At 33.3% G+C, this 19,642-nt stretch overlaps 1 protein-coding gene across 4 annotated transcripts in view; it reads right to left on the reverse strand.

Annotated features, from left to right (window-relative positions):
• Positions 1–19,642, reverse strand: part of NIPBL (NIPBL cohesin loading factor) — a 202,867-nt gene that overhangs the window by 97,381 nt on the left and 85,844 nt on the right. For all 4 annotated transcript variants that reach the window (XM_030331112.2, XM_030331102.2, XM_030331128.2 and 1 more), the window contains exons 2-8: positions 18,331–18,473; positions 15,866–16,031; positions 12,096–12,223; positions 9,163–9,262; positions 8,236–8,387; positions 3,671–3,831; positions 2,648–2,747 (exon numbers count right to left, since the gene is read on the reverse strand). In XM_030331112.2, the coding sequence (XP_030186972.1) occupies positions 2,648–2,747; positions 3,671–3,831; positions 8,236–8,387; positions 9,163–9,262; positions 12,096–12,223; positions 15,866–16,031; positions 18,331–18,394 (871 nt within the window). In that variant the 5' untranslated portion in view covers positions 18,395–18,473. The remainder of the gene's footprint in view (positions 1–2,647; positions 2,748–3,670; positions 3,832–8,235; positions 8,388–9,162; positions 9,263–12,095; positions 12,224–15,865; positions 16,032–18,330; positions 18,474–19,642) is intronic.

Raw genomic sequence — 19,642 nt, forward strand, 5'->3', positions numbered from 1 at the left:
TTTAAAAACCCGTAGGAAATTATAAAAATCAGTCAGGGTAAAAGTGCTTTAAAGAAAGAACCTAAACCTAGACTTGTCTTAAGTTAAGGTTTCAGGGTTTAAACATATGTATGATTTTTCCATGATACATAAACCTGTCCTTTCAATTAGCAATGTTAATATTTAAAGTATGATATACAAAGGGGCACCTGGGTGGCTCTGGCTCCATGGGTTAAGCGCACAACTCTTGATTTTGGCTCAGGCCATGATCTCACGAATGTGAGATGGAGCCCTGCATTTGGCTCCATGCTGAGTGTGGAGCCTGCCTGGGATTCTCTCCCCCTTCTTCTGCCCCTCCCCAACTCGTTCGCTCTGTCGCTCTCTCTCTCTCTCAAAAAAAATTAATTAAAAAAAACCTTAAAGTGTGATAAATAAAAATATAACTTTTTAGAGAACATATCTAAAATGTGATAAAGATCCAACTGAAGCAATTTACTAGAAATGTTAGTTTGAGGTTATACCAACAGATAGTGTTTTTAAACAGCTTATGGGGACATTAAAAAGAAAAGAAACTAATATTTTTGGACCATTTATTTTGTGTCAGAGCTTGTGCAAGGTGCTCTGCACATCAGTTCATTTCAATAATTTACAACAACCTTGATTTGCATTATCACTATTTTGCAGAAAGGAACATGAAGCTTATAGTGATTAAGAAATTCGCCCAAGGTTACATAGCTAGCAAACCTGAAACGTTTAAATCCAGATTTTTCTAACATTTGAATTATAACATACCATATTGCCTTTGTATTTAAAATTTGTGTCACATTATGTGTATTTTATTTTTTAAATTTTATTTTTATTTATTTTGAGAGAGAGAAAGTGTGCGCACAAGCAGGAGAAGGCAGAGAGGGGGACAGAGAATACCAAGCAGGCTCCATGTTGTCAGTGCAGAGCTGACATGGGGCTTGATCTCACGAACCATGAGATCATGTCCTAAAAGCAGAAATCAAGAGTCAGACACTTAACCCATGGAGCCACCCAGGCGCTCCCAAATTGTATATATTTTAGAACTTAAAATTCCAACAATTCACCTAAAATATCAAATTAGACTGATGATGCATTCAACCTTCCAAACTAGGTGGAAAACAACTTCATGAACAGAAGTAGTGGTTTCTGATGAATAATGTGTTTGTAAGGGTGTTCTAAAGTTTTTTCTTTCTATCTAAAGTTATTTATCTATCCTCAAGAGTTTGAGGAAAAATGGGCTGATTATCTAGATCAACTAGCTATCTCACTGTATCTCCTCCCTGGCAGTCTGAATAATTTCTCACTTTGACAATACTTGTGAGATATGTACCTAACTTTGATGCCTAACCTACAAATAGAGTTATTCTGGAAGCTGCTCTTTCAAAAGCTGAGTTATTTTTATCCCTGAAAATTCACAGAATTAAAGAATAAGAATGGCCCATAAAAGTTCAACTTTCACCTTGGGAAGAATGTCTCTGATCAAAGAGTTGGAACACAACCTGTGAAAAAATTGTCTTTATAATAAGAGGCACACCAGTCCATGATTTAGATAGCTATCGTCAGAAATTCTCATGGATAGAGAAACATTATTAATAACCACCTATATTGTAATTAATTACAAGTTAATTCTTTAATATGGAATATAATATTCTCTTCCAATAACTTTGGTAATTCAAATGATCACACTTTAATTTTAAGTACTTTCAAAAGGCCTGAACTTGGGACTTAAATTCACAATTTTATGAATCTAGTGTATGCAAAAGTCCACACAAGGTTCTTTGGGAATTTGAAGAGAAAATAAAATTCATGTCCATAAGATACTACAGGATAAGTTATTAGAAAAAATATAAACTAATGAATGGCTTGAGATGGTTAAAAGAAAAGAGTCCACGTAAGGTGACCCATTTAACTTAGAACTTAAATAGACAGGATTTTAATAACCAGAAATGAAAGTATGTGTAAGAGATTTAGAGAGAGAATATACAATAGGCCAGATTTTGATAAGTGACTACATGAGAGGTAAGAGACAACTTTATGATTCAGGACTAGGATGGCATTAAAAGGAAATAAAATGGCAGAAAACAGTGAAAATAACTTTGAAAATGAATTTGAAATACCAGCTAGAAATGAGGAAATTTTGTCTGGAAACAAAAGATTACAACTTAGAACACAGGACTGGAGCCAAAGACATTGACTTGGCAATCCTATTCACAAAAGTAATTAATGCTGTTACCAAAACTGAATGAAATAACCAAGGGAAAAAGTACAATGGGAGATTAAAAAGTCTAATGATAGAAATCTTGAGGAGTAAGAGAGCAGACAGAAGAGCTAATGAAGAAAAAAAAAATCAATGAAAGAAACATGAAGAAAACAGGTGGACTTGATATGAAGTAAGTTTTTTGGGGGAGGTGGAGATGAGGGAAAGCTGATAAATGCTGTGGTCTGAAAAGATCATTGGATTTATCAGTGAGAACAATACTGTATATATTTGAAAACATTACCAATAGTTTACAGGGATGAGTACAGGTTTGTTTCTTTCCTACAATAAGTGAAAAACAATAAAGTGTAGCTTTTGGTATCTGCACTAAGAAGTTTGAGCTCTTCACTCAACTGCTGAAGGAAACTTTAGTTACAACAATACCTTTAGGAGTCCCATCACTTCCAGCAGGGGAGCATACTGGCTGTGGAGACCTCAAGGGAAAAGAGGCAGCAGCATTCCTCAGTGTTGAAGAATCTCCATCCTGGAAAGAATATAAAATGTCTATCTTAAATGATTGGAGAGGCTTTAGAGAAATCTTAAACAGATCAATAAAATATAGAAACTACTGACAGGTAAAGTGTTGGTATTCAAAAGCATAATTCTTCTGTATGTTCCTGTTCTGCTCATGGTAAATCTTAGAAGAATTGAAACTGTATCCAAAAGAATCAACAGCCTATGCATGGCAATGAATAAGAAAACTGGTATTACTACTAGGCTCCATTTTTGTTTACTATTTTCTACAAGAGGAGCTATGAAGGCCATACGAGGCTGTAAACGTCTTGAGGGCAGAGTTCACAGTCATCTCTGTTATCCTTATATACACATAACTCACTGCCAAACCAATTAACATATAACTTATCTGATAATACCACAAAACCAGTTCCAGTATGTGGAATATTTTAAAACATCAAAGCAATGCTAAATTTCAGGGAATAAAGATTTGTACAAGTCTTACAGGGAAAAAGAGCTTGATACTAATAAATAAAGGTTCATTATTTTAAAAACATTTTTGTGTGAACAAGTATTTAAAAATGAAACTAGATTTCATTAAGAACCAAAACTTTTAGGCCAAGGGTTGGCAAACTTTTCTTGTAAAGGGACAGATAAATATTTTAGGGTTGTGGGCCACATACAGTTTCTGTCACATGCTTTGTTGTTGTTGTTTTTTAAAAATGTAAAAGCCATTCTTAGTTTGTAGGTCAAACTAATGGCCAGTTTATCAACCTTGCTCTAGACCAAGCTCTGTAGGTATAGGAATCACATTGTTTATAGCAAGATTCTCAGACCTAGTATAACCTTTGATACACAGTAGATATCAATTAAACTGTGGGATCAAAATACTAGGTTACGAAACAAGTATTAGAACTATATTATTACCTTAATGATAACTAATATATAACATACGTCACTACTTAGCCTGTGCACCATGTGTAGGTAGTCGTCACTTGAGCCATGTCTAGGATTATCAGCATGATGATTAGCTGAATTGCCAGACAACGGACCAGAAACTTTATTATCATGTATGTTTCTCAAACCACCTGCAACAATGGGACTTGATACTGATGCTGAAATTAACAAGAATAAAAACAAAAAGCTTTATAAAAATAAAATTCTTAGAGAAAAATAACAATTGTTCACAAAATATTTTAAACACACAGAAATTATAGAAAATATAATAAGCACTTGTGTACGACTATCAGAGCTTGATCAAATCTTAGCACTGTGTCACATATCATTCAGATCTATTTTTGAAGAGAAATAAACCATTAGATAAGGCTGAAACTCTCCATGTATCTGCATATTCCTCTCCTCTGTTCCCTCCCCCTTACTCTATAAAAGTAACCACCGCACTGAATTCAAACTTTGCTCTACCTATGAATATTTTATACCTTTCCTATAAATGAATATAGTCTTAAATAATACATAGCATTGTTTCACATATAACTTTATATAAAATGGTATACTATATGTATATATCCTTCTATACCCTGCTTTCTATTTCAATGTTATGTTGAAATGTATCCATTTTTATACATGTAGTATTAAATTCACTTATTTTAAATAAATATATTCTGCTGCATAATGCATACAGTTTTCCATTCTTAAGTCCAAATGTTTAGATGGCTTCAGTATTTTTGCTGTCATAAACAATGCATATTCTTGTACATGTATACATGTACATATACATATATTTGTATATAATGTATATTCTTGACGTTTTTACAAATGTGTCTAGAAGTGAAATTGCTGGATATGTCCACTTTTTAAAACTTACTGAATATTAACAAATAGTTTTCCAGATTACTTATGTCCATTTGTACTCCACTGGTAGTGTATGAGAGTTGCTACTACTAATCTATATTCTTGTCAACAATGTTTGTCATCCTGAGATGGGAAGCTCTTTGTCAATTTAATATTTGTATTTTCTTTATTAATAGTGAAACCAAGTATCTTTTTATGTGTACTAGCCATTCGGATTCCCTCCTTAACACAAAATCATGAAGACAGTCTTCTGCATTTTGTTTTAAAATTCCACAGTTTTGTTTTTTTCACGCTTAGGTCTTTAATGCATCTTTACGTGTAGCTGAGACAGGAATCCAATTTTACCTTTATCCACATGGATGACTAATTGTCTCAACACAATTTATTAAAGAAACCAGTGTTTCCCAATTAAGATATAATACCATATGTATCAAGTTTTCATTTGTTCCTGGGTATGTTCCTAGGCTCTTTATCAAATTCCATTTCCCCATGTTCTACTCCTCCACGGACCAATAATATACAATAAATATACAATAATATACAATAAATCTTGGTAACTGCCAGACTGAGCTTCTACATCTCATTCCATTTCAAATTATGTTGCTATTCTTGGACTTTTATTCTTCCATATGAATTTTTAGAAGAAGTTTAAGTTGCACAAAATCCTGCTTTAGATTTTTATTGGTATTGTATTGAGTTTACAGATTTGGAAAAATTTCAGTCTTTACCCTACTGAGTCTTTCCATCCATGAAGATGGCATAACTTCATATTCTTAGGTTTTCTTTTAGCTCTTTCGAAAGTTTTATAATTTTCTTCACAAAGGTCTTATACATTGTTAAATACATTCTTAGATATCTTATGCTTTTTCCTTTAAGCTGTTGATAATATTAAAGAAAGATTATACTTATAATTGCTTATTTTAGGTGTATAAAAATGCAATTAAATTTTATTATAATGATCTTGTATCTAGTAACTGTGGAATATTTTTTAAGTTCTATTATCTTATCTGCAGCTTCTCTTAGATTTTCTATGAAGACAATCACTTGAAAACTAACACTTTCATTTCTTCCTTACCAATAATTAGACATATAACTATACATACAAAATATATACATATATATATGCATATATTCGCTTATCTTCCTGTATTAAAACACCCACTACCACACTAAGTAAAAGGGATGATTATAGGCACTCATGTCCTATTCCTGACTTCAAGGAGAATGTTTCTCATTTTGCACCCCTAGGTGGAAAGATCAGGATAAGGTTGTACCAGTCTATTCCTATTCAGTGAAAAGCTTTTAAATCATGAACAAAAGCTAAAAATTTTTAATGTTCCTTAGGTACCTATTATGAGGCACACAGCATCCCCAACCTCTTAAATTTGTGTTAACTGTCTAATAATTATCCATGTATTCCCGATAATATATCCAATCTTATCATACAGGCTACCAACACTGCTTATTTGGTTTGGTAATATTTATTTAGAAATTTTAGGTGATAATTGGTCTATAATTTTCCTTTTTCACAGTTTCTTCACTACACCTGATTCTGGTATCCAGATTATCTAACTCTATAGAATGAAGTAGGAGAGTGTTGACATTTTTCTTCTGTCTGGAATGTTTGAAGATTAGAATACCTCCTTTGAATGCCTGGTAGAACTTGTAGATAAAACTGTCTGATTATGTTTTATCTCCTCTGCTTCTCTTAAGGGAGAGAGAATCTGAACTACTAAAGGATGTATGTGCATTTAAAATTATGATAGATATTGTCAAAATGTTCTCTAAAAAGATTGTACCAATTTATATCCCAATAAGAATGTAGGAAGTTCAAATTTCCCAGCACATTTGTTGATACTAGGTATAACTAAAAAATGTTTACTAATCTGGTTAATACATTTCATCGTAATTTTGATTCATATCTCTTTAATGTCACCCAGGTTGACCATATTTTAATATAGGCATTAAATCTTTCTGGTGTCCAATTTGTTTTCTTTTTCAGTATGTCTGTTTCTTCTTAATTCTATTTTTTGTCTTCTTCGTATCAATCTGTATAAAATCTTGGTATATTAAAACTTAATACTTTGTGTTCGTAATAAATTTTGAAAATATAATTTCCCCATATTTACTTGTCCTTATTTATATTCAAACATTTATATTAAAATTATAATACAAAATATATACTATACAAAAAATTATATTAATCTGTTTCTTCATTTCTGTCCTTAATTTTTTAAGAAGTGAATTACTAATTCACTGTCCTTAATTTTTTTAGAAGTGAATAATTATATTTGATGTTTATATAAATATCTTTCCTAGCAACTGTATTTAATGGCAAAGAATTATTCCTGTTGATGAAGGGGTTCATTGTACTCATCCTTCAGCTTCTCTGTATGGCTAAAATTTTTATAACATAAGGTTGAAAAAAAATGTTTCAAATGTTACCTTCCACATATTCTAAATTCCCATATATATTTGCCTAATTTCTGGATTCTGTGTTGTCCCATCTACCTATCCGTTTGTTTCTTACCACTCTACATGTTCTAATTAACCTTAACATCTAGGTGGGGCTAATCCTGGAGTAACATTTCTAGTTGCTCAAATATCTGAGAATTTCCAAGAAATGACTCATTACCGAATAGGAAGATGCCCAAATCATATTTCTTTTGATTTTGTGATTTCAACTTTTCTTCTGAAAAAGCTGGATTTATCTTGTTTAAAAAACAACAGTAAACAGAGTAAAAATTTACATTCTTTCCTACACATACAAATGTGTATATGGATATTTCCATAAGAAACCAATGCATCCTTTTAACATTTCCCTTTCATTAGTTAAAATGTTCTTCATATCTTTGTGTGCCAGAGTATACTAATATTTTACAATTATCAAGAACCTATATAATACATACATACTTATATTCAGCACTCACACTAAAGTCTGTAATTTTGGAGTTGTCTATTCCAAATGTGTGATCCACCTCCTGGTTTTCCCTTGAATTAGTGTATGAAATAATCTCAACCTAGTATTTCATTATCTAGCTTTGAGAAATCAGAAGTTGGTGGTTTTGATTGATGACTACATTAACAGTTTGTAAGTTGAAAAGTTTATAAAAGACACTTGATTCCATGTATGATAGAAAAGAAGAATACACACAGGAACTAATAATTGACTGCAAATGTTAAAAATTTGCTATTATTTATAGGGGACAAAACCAGGTATTTGTTAACAGTCTCTTCTACACTTTTTATAATTTCTCAAAAAAAGTATAAATTTATACTATTAACAAAAAACTATTTAGAAGCCAGGACATACATCCCAAGGCAATATAACCTTACAAAGACATTATCAGCTAATTTCAACTGAGAACTAGTAACATAATCCCAGAACTTTCTCTACCAGCACTGTATTTACTTTATAGTAAAATTTTCACACTATACATACTTCACCAATTAAAACAAAATTCTCTTTGGCTTAGTGCTATGTAAGAACACGGCCCAATTAAAAAAAGTATTCCTAATTTCATAACTAGATACACTCAGTTGTATAATAATCTAATCCAAAGAGTCATGTGACAGGGATCCTTTTATCTCCCAAATGATGAATTTCAGGGTCCTGTTTTAGTTTGTATTTCAAAAACTATAAAAAGAAAAAATTAATTTGCTTAAATTACAGGCATTCCCTGTAGATAAATAATCAACTTTCTTACCTTGCTGCATCTGTGGATGTGTTGTATAACTTGAAGGATGGGAATATGGCATGTATCCTGCAGGGCTTTGTGGGGCATATGGACTAGGCACTGGGCTATTTTGTTGTGGCATAAATCTGTTCCCAGAGCTTGTCTGTGGTGGCACAAACCGGCTGAAACCCAAAACCCAAACAAACAAATCAGGAAATGAAATAAATATGCTATTCCTTAAAATTTCATGGTCATAAAATTCTCACAACTCTGATTTGTATAAAACAATACCTATGCAAACAGAAAATTTTGAAAAGTAGATAATATAAAAATTATCCCCAATTGATAATCTAACAGTTAAACTAAACAGGTAATTAATTTATTTCACTTGCATAAAAGTATCCCTCTACTTAAGATAAAGTCATGCTCCCTAAATTCTACTCTACAAATTTTCTTATCTCAAGCACATTTTATTTATTTATTTATTTATTTATTTATTTATTTATTTGAGAGAGAGAGAGAGAGAGAGAGAGAGAGAGAGAGAGAGAGAGAACATGAGCAAGGGAGAGGGGCAGAGTGATAGAATCTTAAGCAGGTTCCACCCTCAGCACCGAGCCCAATGCAGATCCACTACCTGAGGATCATGACCTGGGCTGAAATCAAGATCAGATGCTTAACTAAGGCACCCAGGTGCCTCTCAAACACATTATTTTAACACGTTCTTTTGTCTGTATGAAATTAAATTACCAAGATGGTAGCTACTTCAATTAGTATATTAGAGCATTTCTGCATATAACATTTTAAGACAAATGTTTGTGTGAGTTACTATTTAAGGCTAAGCATTTCAACTTTTTAACTACATATAATTCACCTTTACCTAACTGTATGTATACAGCATAAATTCACAAGCATGCTCATCACAGAAAATAGTACTTAATAAAATGATGCATATATTACCTGGAGGGGCTATGTGAGATAGTGGTTTGTTGATAATTGGAAGATGCAGGACTACTGTGCATGGAATTCTGAGAAAGTTTATACTGAGGCATCATCATTCCTACACAACACATAAGAATGGAAAATGTGTTTTTTCTTTTAATGGTAAAGTATCTTTAAATGATTTAAAGCAATTGCTCTATCACAAACATTCAAAAGTTCTTTCTGTTCTTTCCTTTTTTTGACTCACAGGTTCATTTTGAAGAGCAAAACACAGAAACTAAATTTCAAGCACAACCAATTTTACTAAAACATCCTTTTACCATATAACTAATGCAAGACCAGAGATAGAGATTTTTTTTTTTTAATTCTACTTGCTTACTTAATGTCCTATCATTTAGCCTTAAAATTGAAAGAACCTTTAGAAGTCACCTTTTCTAACCCCTGACCAAATACTACACAATTACTTCTACAATAGGTCCTTTGGTGGTTTTTCCATTATATGGGACATACTTTATTACATACATCCCCAGTCTTCAGGAGCTTCATTTCATTCTGTTTCACTGAGATTCAGACCTCAGTTTTAAAAAGTACTACTTTATTGAGGGGCCCAAAGTTTGAGTTGCTGCCATTTCCATCAGAATGTTTTGATGCAAAACAGAACGCTCCTATTCTTTCTTCTCCGATAATTCTTTGCCACAGTAAGGATTAAATGAATATTTGACTAAAGAATGAAAATGTGAGGAGGACAGCTTTCAGATTCTCATATTTCTTTTCACGCTAGACATTGTTCCTTCAATTATTACACAAGGGGCATTTTTTTTACATAGGAGATGCAAAAAAATCCAGTTATTTAGGCATTGTAAAATCAAAAATAAAAATCTATGATTACACCTGAACTTTCTTATGATATGTATAGCCAATCTTTTTGGAAGCTTTACACATCATATCACATTCCCAAATTCCAGTTCCTGCTATTGATATGAAAAGTTCCTTTTACCAGAAACATTCAAACAGAAGCTACATGTTCATTTGCCTGGAATACTTCAGAAGGGATTCTAGCTCTAGGACAGTAGTTGAATAAAATGAGGGCTCAAAATCGCCTGGAAAACTACCACTAATAGTGTGTTTTCTTCTATATATAGTCTAAATTAACTTCTGAGCTTTCTCTTCCAACTCAAATTCAGTAGTAAGTCATATGTTCCATAGCTTAATAATTTAAGTACTATAATTACTGTTGATTTTTTTTTTTTTTTTTTTTTGAGCAGGAGAGCAATCCTCTATGAGATGATAGTTAAAAAATGTTTCCCCTGAATTAACAGGCTGGAACAAGGTGGGATTACTAGTTTGAAAGCAATGGTTTTATTAAAAAAGAAAAAAAAAAGGGGGGGGGGGCAAATAAAATTCCTAATAGTCCTTCCTGATTATCTCAAAGCTCCAAACAACTATGAATAAAGTGATTTGCATATTATTAAATTTTCTCCATATGTGTGACTCACATTTACATTTAGCAATCAAGAATCACTTTTCTAAATTATAAAGCCAAATATCACCAGGGAAACGCTTAGAAAAAAAAATCACAACACACAACGTGTCAATTCACTTTTTAATGCTAGTTTGTTTTCACAAAGTAAGATATGGAGAAATTAACGTTTTGGGCTAAAATATAAGTGTATGTAGTATAAAATACAAAATGTGTGATTTAAACATGAATACTCTAAAAAGTTTATTAGAGTAATTTACTACCCAAATTAAGTATTTAAAAATATGTTACAAAATGTAGTATAAATAGCTTTGGAAGACTTCCTTTATTCAATTTTATATCCACTCACATTATCTTATACTTAATGCTCCTTTCCTGTAAGTTTTTCTTCTAATCAATGATCTCTCCATATTTTCTTTCATTCAACATTCTTCCAGAGCATTTGTAATTCTAGATTTACTTTCAGCATTCCTATCTGTCTCCTCCTACTGCAATCTAGCTTCTTGGTTCTAGTGAAGATACAGTGTCGCCCTGCAGACTTGCCTTCAATTTGCTGAAGGGGAGTTTGGGCAGAGGCATGTCCATGGGCTCACTTTGGGGAATGGATAGTAACTATGCAATTGCTTAAAAAACACAATTCACACACAAATACATAAAATTAACAAATACTATTTAAAAAAACAAGACAAAACTAGGAAAGGGAATGGAGGGCTTCATGGAGGTACTGTCAATAAATCTGCCAATATTCTTGAATACAATTCATCAGTTAATTAAGTTGGACCTTCCTGAGCTGTCTAAACTATTCCTTTCTAACTATTTTAATCTTGAGAGCCAAATAAATACTTGGGCTTGCCAGATTCAGTACAATGCTCCTGGGTACACCTTGATTACATAAAAATTGTATCTATATTGAATATCATATCTTTATGCTTTTTATAATATTTATTATAAATAAATTTTTCCTTAATAATAATACTTATAAACCTACTTTTCTGTTGCTAAGGCAGCAAAAGAGTGAAACCAATTGCTACAGAACTATGAATATAATCACTATCAGTACTAACACTAAAACCTGTTATAATTATTTATGTAAGTACTGCATGTTGAAAAGCTCTGCAAGTATTTTTATTATTTGATTAATGAAAAGACTCCTTTTATATCAATTCCATGATTTTCTGATATAAGAAAAGACTTTTAAAGCTCTCTGAGTAAATGAATGCATTCTGAAATATATAACAAAATACACTTCAGCTTTGTCTAATTTCCAAGGAATTTAGTTACATATTAAACTTCAAGAATATTAACATTCATTTGGTCTCCTTCTTATTCTTGGCTTGATTCAAAGTATCAACATAGCATTCATAGATGATAGGCTACCTTATTAAAGGAGACACTTGAATTTACAAATGAAACAATCTCTGATAGAAGACCCACAAAAAAATATAATATGAAATTCAATTAAAAACCTTACCACTCTGTACATATCTGTTCTGCATACTTTTCTCCCTGAAAACATTAGGACTCCTTGCCAGGACAGCCTGCAACAAGACTGGTATGTCGCCTTCTGGATCATCACTGCCAAGGTTATCTTTCAACTCTCTGGGATTAAAAAAACAAATATCAAAAATGAAAATAGTGATTAAGAATTCCCTATTCTACATTAGTTAGATAGCAATTTACTAGTGAAATTCATAAAGGACTGAGGTAGAAAATCAAGAACTTATGGCATATAAAAAAAAATTCACAAAAGATGTTGAACAATTTCATGGATTTTTGAAGACACTATTCCTGGAAGAAACAGAATTATCAAAAATGACAGGGAGAAGTTCTTCTAAAGACAACTTTTTTTCCCATTTTAAACAGGGAAAAAAAAAAAAGGCCAAAACATTTTATGGAACTATTAGTTTACTTAAGAATGTTCAGGGGCGCCTGGGTGGCTCAGTCGGTTAAGTGGCCGACTTCGGCTCAAGGTCATGATCTCACGGTCTGTGAGTTCGAGCCCCGCGTCGGGCTCTGTGCTGACAGCTCAGAGCCTGGAGCCTGCTTCAGATTCTGCGTCTCCCTCTCTCTCTGACCCTCCCCCATTCATGCTCTGTCTCTGTCTCAAAAATAAATAAACATTAAAAAAATTAAAAAAAAAAAAAAAGAATGTTCACATAAGGGGCGCCTGGGTGGCTCAGTCAGTTGAGCATCTGACTTTGGCTCAGGTCATGATCTCCCGGTTCTTGATTTCGAGCCCCGCGTCGGGCTCTGTGCTGAAAGTTTGGACCATGGGGCCTGTTTCGGATTCTACATCTCCCTCTTTCTCTGGCCACCTCCTCATTTGTGCTCTGTCTCTCTCTCCCTCAAAAATAAATAAACGTTATGGGAATGCAAGCTGGTGCAGCCACTCTGGAAAAGAGTATGGAGGTTCTTCAAAAAACTAAAAAAAAAAACTACCCTAGGACCCAACAATTGCACTACTAGGCATTTATCCACAGGATAGAGGTGTGCTGTTTCGAAGGGACACATGCACCCCCATGTTTATAGCAGCACTATCGACAATAGCCAAAGTATGGAAAGAGCCCAAATGTCCCTCAATGGATGAATGGATAAAGAAGATGTGGGGTGTGTGGGTGTGTGGGTGTGTGTGTGTCTGCAATCAAAAAGAATGAAATCTGCCATTTGCAACTACATGGATGGAACTGGAGGGTATTATGCTAAGTGAAATTAGTCAGAGAAAGACAAAAATTATATGACTTCACTCATATGAGGACTTTAAGAGACAAAACAGATGAACATAAGGAAGGGAAACAAAATAATATAAAAACAGGGATGGGGACAAAACAGAAGAGACTCATAAACATGGAGAACAAACTGAGGGTTATGGGAGGGATTGTGGGAGGGGGATGGGCTAAATGGGTAAGGAGCACTAAGGAATCTACTCCTGAAATCACTGTTGCACTATATGCCAACTAATTTGGATGTAAATTTAAAAAAATAAAAAATAAAACAAGTTAAAAAATAAAATAAATAAACATTAAAAAAAACTTAAAAAAAAAAAAGAATGTTCACATTAGTGAACTCTTGAGTGGCTCAGTCGGTTAAGCATTTTGTTCTTGGTTTCAGCTCCAATGACTTGGAATGCTCTTCTCTCTCTGCCCTTAATCTGCACACGTGTTCCTGCTCTAGCTCTCTCTCTTAAAATAAATAAGGAAACTGAAAAAAATGTTCACATTAGTTTCAAAGTAGAAAACAGAGACTACTCTATTCAAAATAATGGAAGGTTACAGAGATGATAATTATGCACAGAAGTTGGTAGTTGGGCTTGGAATATATTTTCTCTCTTACATTTGAATATGAGTGAGTCTGCCTTTTTGAGAATGTCCTCTGAATGAAATACTGTTGCCACTTGGTTAAGACAAGACCTAGAGATCATGTAATTTTTCCATCTAATATTCTTTTCTCAAAGTCATCAGTGAGCAAAAAAACACCAAGCAAGTGGTTATGGATAGTTGCAATTTTCAATAAACTTGAAAGTAAGTACCAAATTAAATTTACAACTATGGAACAGAAATGATAAATATAGGCAGTGTTTTTAATTTTATATTCTACATGTCTCTGTTCTGCTCATCATTAAATCTAATAAGAAAGATTTATAAACATGGTGTCCAATGATAAATTTCAATGAATTTCTGGAGGTAATCTTAAGGCAGCTCTCCATAAAATAAATCATAACTGTATATGTGCTATTTACCTTATCTTTTTAAATATTTGGTGATAACTGTTGATTAAGTATGTATAGATATAACAAGTGACAAAATATTTAGTCACTGTTGAATTTCTGGAGTGACAAAATATTAGTATTAGACTTCCTTCTGATTTTACCAACTATTTCTCAGTTTCCCCATCAGAAAATTCACATGTATATTACCTTAACATTCATCAGCTTTAAAAATGGCTTCAAAGTATGTACTGTATCTAATGACAGAGACCACTCCATTGTATAGTGCTTTATCCTCATTCCTATAAATAATGAATCTTTAAATTAAAAAGCAAAAATTAAAGATGGAAAGGATACATGAGTACTGCTGTATAGTGAGATGTGAAGGAATAAGAGAAATGTAACTTTTTTTTTATTTTTTTTTTCAACGTTTATTTATTTTTGGGACAGAGAGAGACAGAGCATGAACGGGGGAGGGGCCGAGAGAGAGGGAGACACAGAATCGGAAACAGGCTCCAGGCTCTGAGCCATCAGCCCAGAGCCCGACGCGGGGCTCGAACTCACGGACCGCGAGATCGTGACCTGGCTGAAGTCGGACGCTTAACCGACTGCGCCACCCAGGCGCCCCTGTAACTTTTTAAAAAAGATTTTATTTAAAAAAAAAATGTTTGTTTCTGAGAGAGAAAGCAGGGGAGGGGCAGAAAGCGGGGGGAAAGTGGATCTGAAGCGGGGTCTGTGCTGACAGCAGAGAGCCCCAGGCAGGGCTCAAACTTACAAACCACGAGATTAGGACCTGAGCTGAAGTTGGACACTTAACCAACTGAACCACCCAGGTGCCCCTTACAGATTTTATTTAAGTAATTTCCATACCCAATGTGGGGCTCAAATTTATAATCCCAAGATCAAGAGTCACATGCTCTACAGACACAGCCAGGCTGATGCCCCAAGAGATTTAACTTTTTATAAATTTTTGTATTAAGATGTTATAATTATAAGTATGTACAAGTTTTATAGTAAAAAATTTTAAAGTATACTCATATGCAAAGATTTTATAAACAAGCTATATAATTTAAGTTTATATTACTTAAAAAAGTGTATTGTGTGAAAACATACACTTATGATGGTACGATAAATTCTGGGAAAAATTCCTCTCAGTTTTGTAGTAGCTATGCATGGAGTCAGTCCTTGAGTTTTAGTTAACTTCCCAGGGAAAGCATGTGAGCCTATTCCAAATAAAGCTACCAGTATAGTCCCTAGTGCTTGGGAATTCTAACCACTTTAGCAATATCAAGGGGGAGATAGCTTCTTGAGCAACTTTAGACCTCCCGGCATCTTGATGAACCAAGATTATTCCAAAAGAGTTGAAAAGACCTTCACAGAACTACAGGGTCTATTTAAATCTTATCATAAGGCTCCCCTGGATATTCATGTATTTTAAAATTAAACTATGTATATAAATTTTCTGAAATAAAGAGTAAAACCAGGAATACTGACTCTCTTAGTAAGACCAAAACTTTTCACTTTTAAATTATACTTACATGTGATCTGTTGATACCTGGTTGAGGCTATGGACAAGCTGTGAAACCAAATTATCATCCCTACAGGCCAAAAGGCAGTTCACCTCTTCTGCTATTCGTGCATTAAAGAGAAGGCTCTTTGTAGTTGTAGCAGGTAAGGGGGATGGAAGAGGCAGCTGGTTCAGGACTATTTGGAATAAAATCAGATTATTAGAAACTGAGTGTAAGAAGTCTCTTTACAGTATCTGCTTACAAATATTCTGGGATTAAAAACAAGTTGTAAGTATCAATGTGACAAATTATTAAAAGGCATTCTGCCTCTCCCCCCAAAAACCCCAATCAAGTCTACAAAACCCCAAAACATCACTTGGGCAATAACAGATTTTATTACTAAGAATAAAACTCAACTCCTTTATACGCATGATTTTTCAGATCTTAAAATTTTTATTCACTTAATAAATGAATAAAGTAGCCAAAACAAGTAGCGTTAAAAAGTAACTTCTAAGAATTGAGAATACATTAATTAATCGCATTTATTTTTGCTTCTAAGATTTATCAGAATCACTAGTAATCTCACATAAATAAACCAAGTAATAATACCCAACTCTTCAAGTAACAGGTTTTTAAAACGCTTGAGTATATATAAAAAATAAATAGCTCACTTTGGCAAAAGAACATTCATAGAATAAGGATTCTGGAAGAAGCCAAATATCTAAGGAATTATGCTATCAATTTTAAATTTCTAAATAAATAGTTCTCTCTTCATTCTAGTGTAACAGCAAAAAATTGATATGTTTTTACAGTAGTTTAAATTCAGTTATTTACAGTTTCTTCACATAATGGAAATTTGTTTATTTGCTTAAAGTAAAAGTTAAGAAAGTTAACTAAAGTATCTTTGTTTTGGGCTTATTTTCTAATCACTTATACAGTGTAATTATCAGGCTCACAGCCCCAATGGCTAAAAACAGGTTTTGTTTTTTTTATTAGTAAAATCACAGGAAACAAATTATTACTTAATAAATAGAATTTACTGGGCAAGCTTTTAAAATATAAGGTACATTTGAGAGAATACGGAGGACAAACAAAAATAAATCCCTGGTGGTATATCTGACTTGGCACTCCTATGTATTATATTGTTTATGTCTTACAACAAAGTGAAAACAAAACCTAAAGAGTTTGACAAGTTTTCTTACCTGAGTTATCCTAACCCCACCAGCTACTTTCTTATCTCAGACTTCATAAACTAGCCATGTTACTTTCCTAACCTCAAAGCTATCAGCCTTTAACTATTTTTCTCCCAATAAAACCAGTGGAAATCAACAACAGAAAAACAGTATTAAAGGACTGCTGAACACAGATAAAAACGCTTAAGAAACTCTTCAATACAGAGAACAAACTGAGGGTTGGTGAAGGGGAGGTAGGTGGGGGATTGGTTAAATGGGTGATGGGCATTAAGGAGGGCACTTTTCAGGATAAGCACTGGGTGTTGTACATAAGATATGAATCAATGGGTTCTACTCCTGAAGGCAAGACCACACTGTATGTTAACTAACTTTAATTTAAATAAACAAGGACAACACTGATGGGGAAATAAGTGTGGAAACCTTGACAGTTATTAAAACTACCCCTCAACTAGAAATGAGCTGGGGCCAACCACAAAAACCAAACACTTCTTGAAGTTATTTTCTCATAGCTCCTTTATTTTAAAGCCCCAAAGCCTGCATAATGCAACGTCCTCACCTTCTACCCTTCTCTCTCCTACCTCTTTTTCCCTTTATTTATTCAAGTAGGATGACACGTGGACTGACATTGTAGGTAGCTTTTTGCACCATTACCCAGGGACTAAGAATTAGAGTTAGAGCTAGCTACCACAAGAACGAGTCCCTAAAAACTGTGTTACACTAAGTAAATCTCAAAAGAATGATGAAATTCTTTGAACTTAAATGTTCAGAATAAAATGGGCTAATATCTATGACAAACTCCAAAAGATTACTGAAAATGACATCCAAAATGAACATCACTAAGAAATTAGATTAAGTCAGGCTATCAATCTTTCTTCTCTGAAGGGCAGTTTCCATTACCATTTCTAGAAATGCTTTTTTTAAAGTCTATATTTGTTCCTATATGCAAATCCATGCTTCTTCAGTTTTGATTTTTTTTTTTAATGCTTTGTCTCATCTTCTTTTGTCCTTACTTTTGTATTGATTCCTTTATCGTGTTAAGACATTTAAATAAAGGCCACCATTTCTTAATTGGTCATTAGGATGAAACAGAAATTAAGGTCTTATCTACTAGCTGACCACTCTAATTTTGTTACTTTCACATGCATGCCAATAAACCAAAGGAAATAATGATATTTGTCATTAAAATTTTTAAATCTCAAATAATTTATTTATGACAACTGCAAATAACTTTTTCTACAGTCTCTTAAAAAATCATTGTTAACACAGAAGAGAACACAGATTAGATAAATTGACCAAACTTACGGTCTGTGAGACTAGCAATCCCCGCGAGAGTAGTGATGGGGACATGGGGCATATCCCCATTCATCCTGAAGTTCTGGAATGGTGTTGCCTATAAAAGTACTTAGTTCAGGTGCCAGCTGTCATTACTTCCCATTTCCCAAACACTGCAACAGAAAACAGACAATTATTTGTAAAAATATGTCAAATATAATACTATTAGGGAAATGCCTATAAAAAATAAGACTTTCTGCTTTCCTTGTTTGTCAACCTATACAACAACAATACCTATCATTCATTTATACTTACCATACAACAGGCACTGCAAAGTGCTTTGCATATATTAACTAATTTAGTTCTCACAACAACAATGTAAGGTAGGTACTATTATTTTCTATACTTTACTGATGAGGAAATTTATTTACAGGGAGTTTAAAGTAACTTGTGGAGGAAAGATTAGAACCCAAGCAATCTGGCTCAAGAGTCTGTGTAACCAGTAGACTGTATTACTAACCTGGGATACTCAATTTTGACAAGTACTGTAATTCTTTTCTATATCATAAGCACATTAAAATCTAGCTGGTAACTTGCCCTTCTAATTAGGTTTCTCACTACTCTTCTACATAAACCATCCTCTTCAAACAAGCTGATCAGATTACCTTGAATTCACCTTGTGTTTTTGCATTTTTATTTATTTCCTTCTATATCTCTCTACCTAGGTAGCCCATCTGTGCTTTAATCCAAATCCTGTAATTCCTCAAGATCTAGGACAAGTTCCCACTACCTCATGAAACCTCAGACAAATTCAGCTAAAAGCTTTACCTTAATCTGACTTTCACTTATAACACTTACAGCCTAACATACTTTTGTAAATAATTATACATTCCTTTGTAATATTTTTTGGAAACTTGCCTTGTTTCATCCTTACAGAATTACTTTATGTTAATGTACTTACCTTGCTTTCCCAATTATCACTACATGCTTCTTAATACCAACCAATCACTAATTAATGCACAACCCATAAAGGACAGAGAAATACGTTAACATTTTAACATTTCTCTACAATGACTTTGTTGACTCAGTTTTTATGATGCAATTCTGTGTCTGTGTGTACAGACATTCTGTTAAATTCCTGACATGTTTTCTAATTCTGTTCAGTGTCCCCCAATTTTTCTCATTTTATCTTGTGGCTCTTGGAATCTTTATCTTTAATAGAATACTTGTGTAAGAACCTTTTTCTGAAGTACATAATACATTTTAATAATATGCATATTAGTCAAAGATATGCCTTTATTAAATAACTTCATAAACTCTTCAGTAAATAGAAGTCTACTCC

The sequence above is a fragment of the Lynx canadensis genome, chromosome A1 (genome assembly GCF_007474595.2).
Source record: "Lynx canadensis isolate LIC74 chromosome A1, mLynCan4.pri.v2, whole genome shotgun sequence".
NCBI lineage: Eukaryota > Metazoa > Chordata > Mammalia > Carnivora > Felidae > Lynx > Lynx canadensis.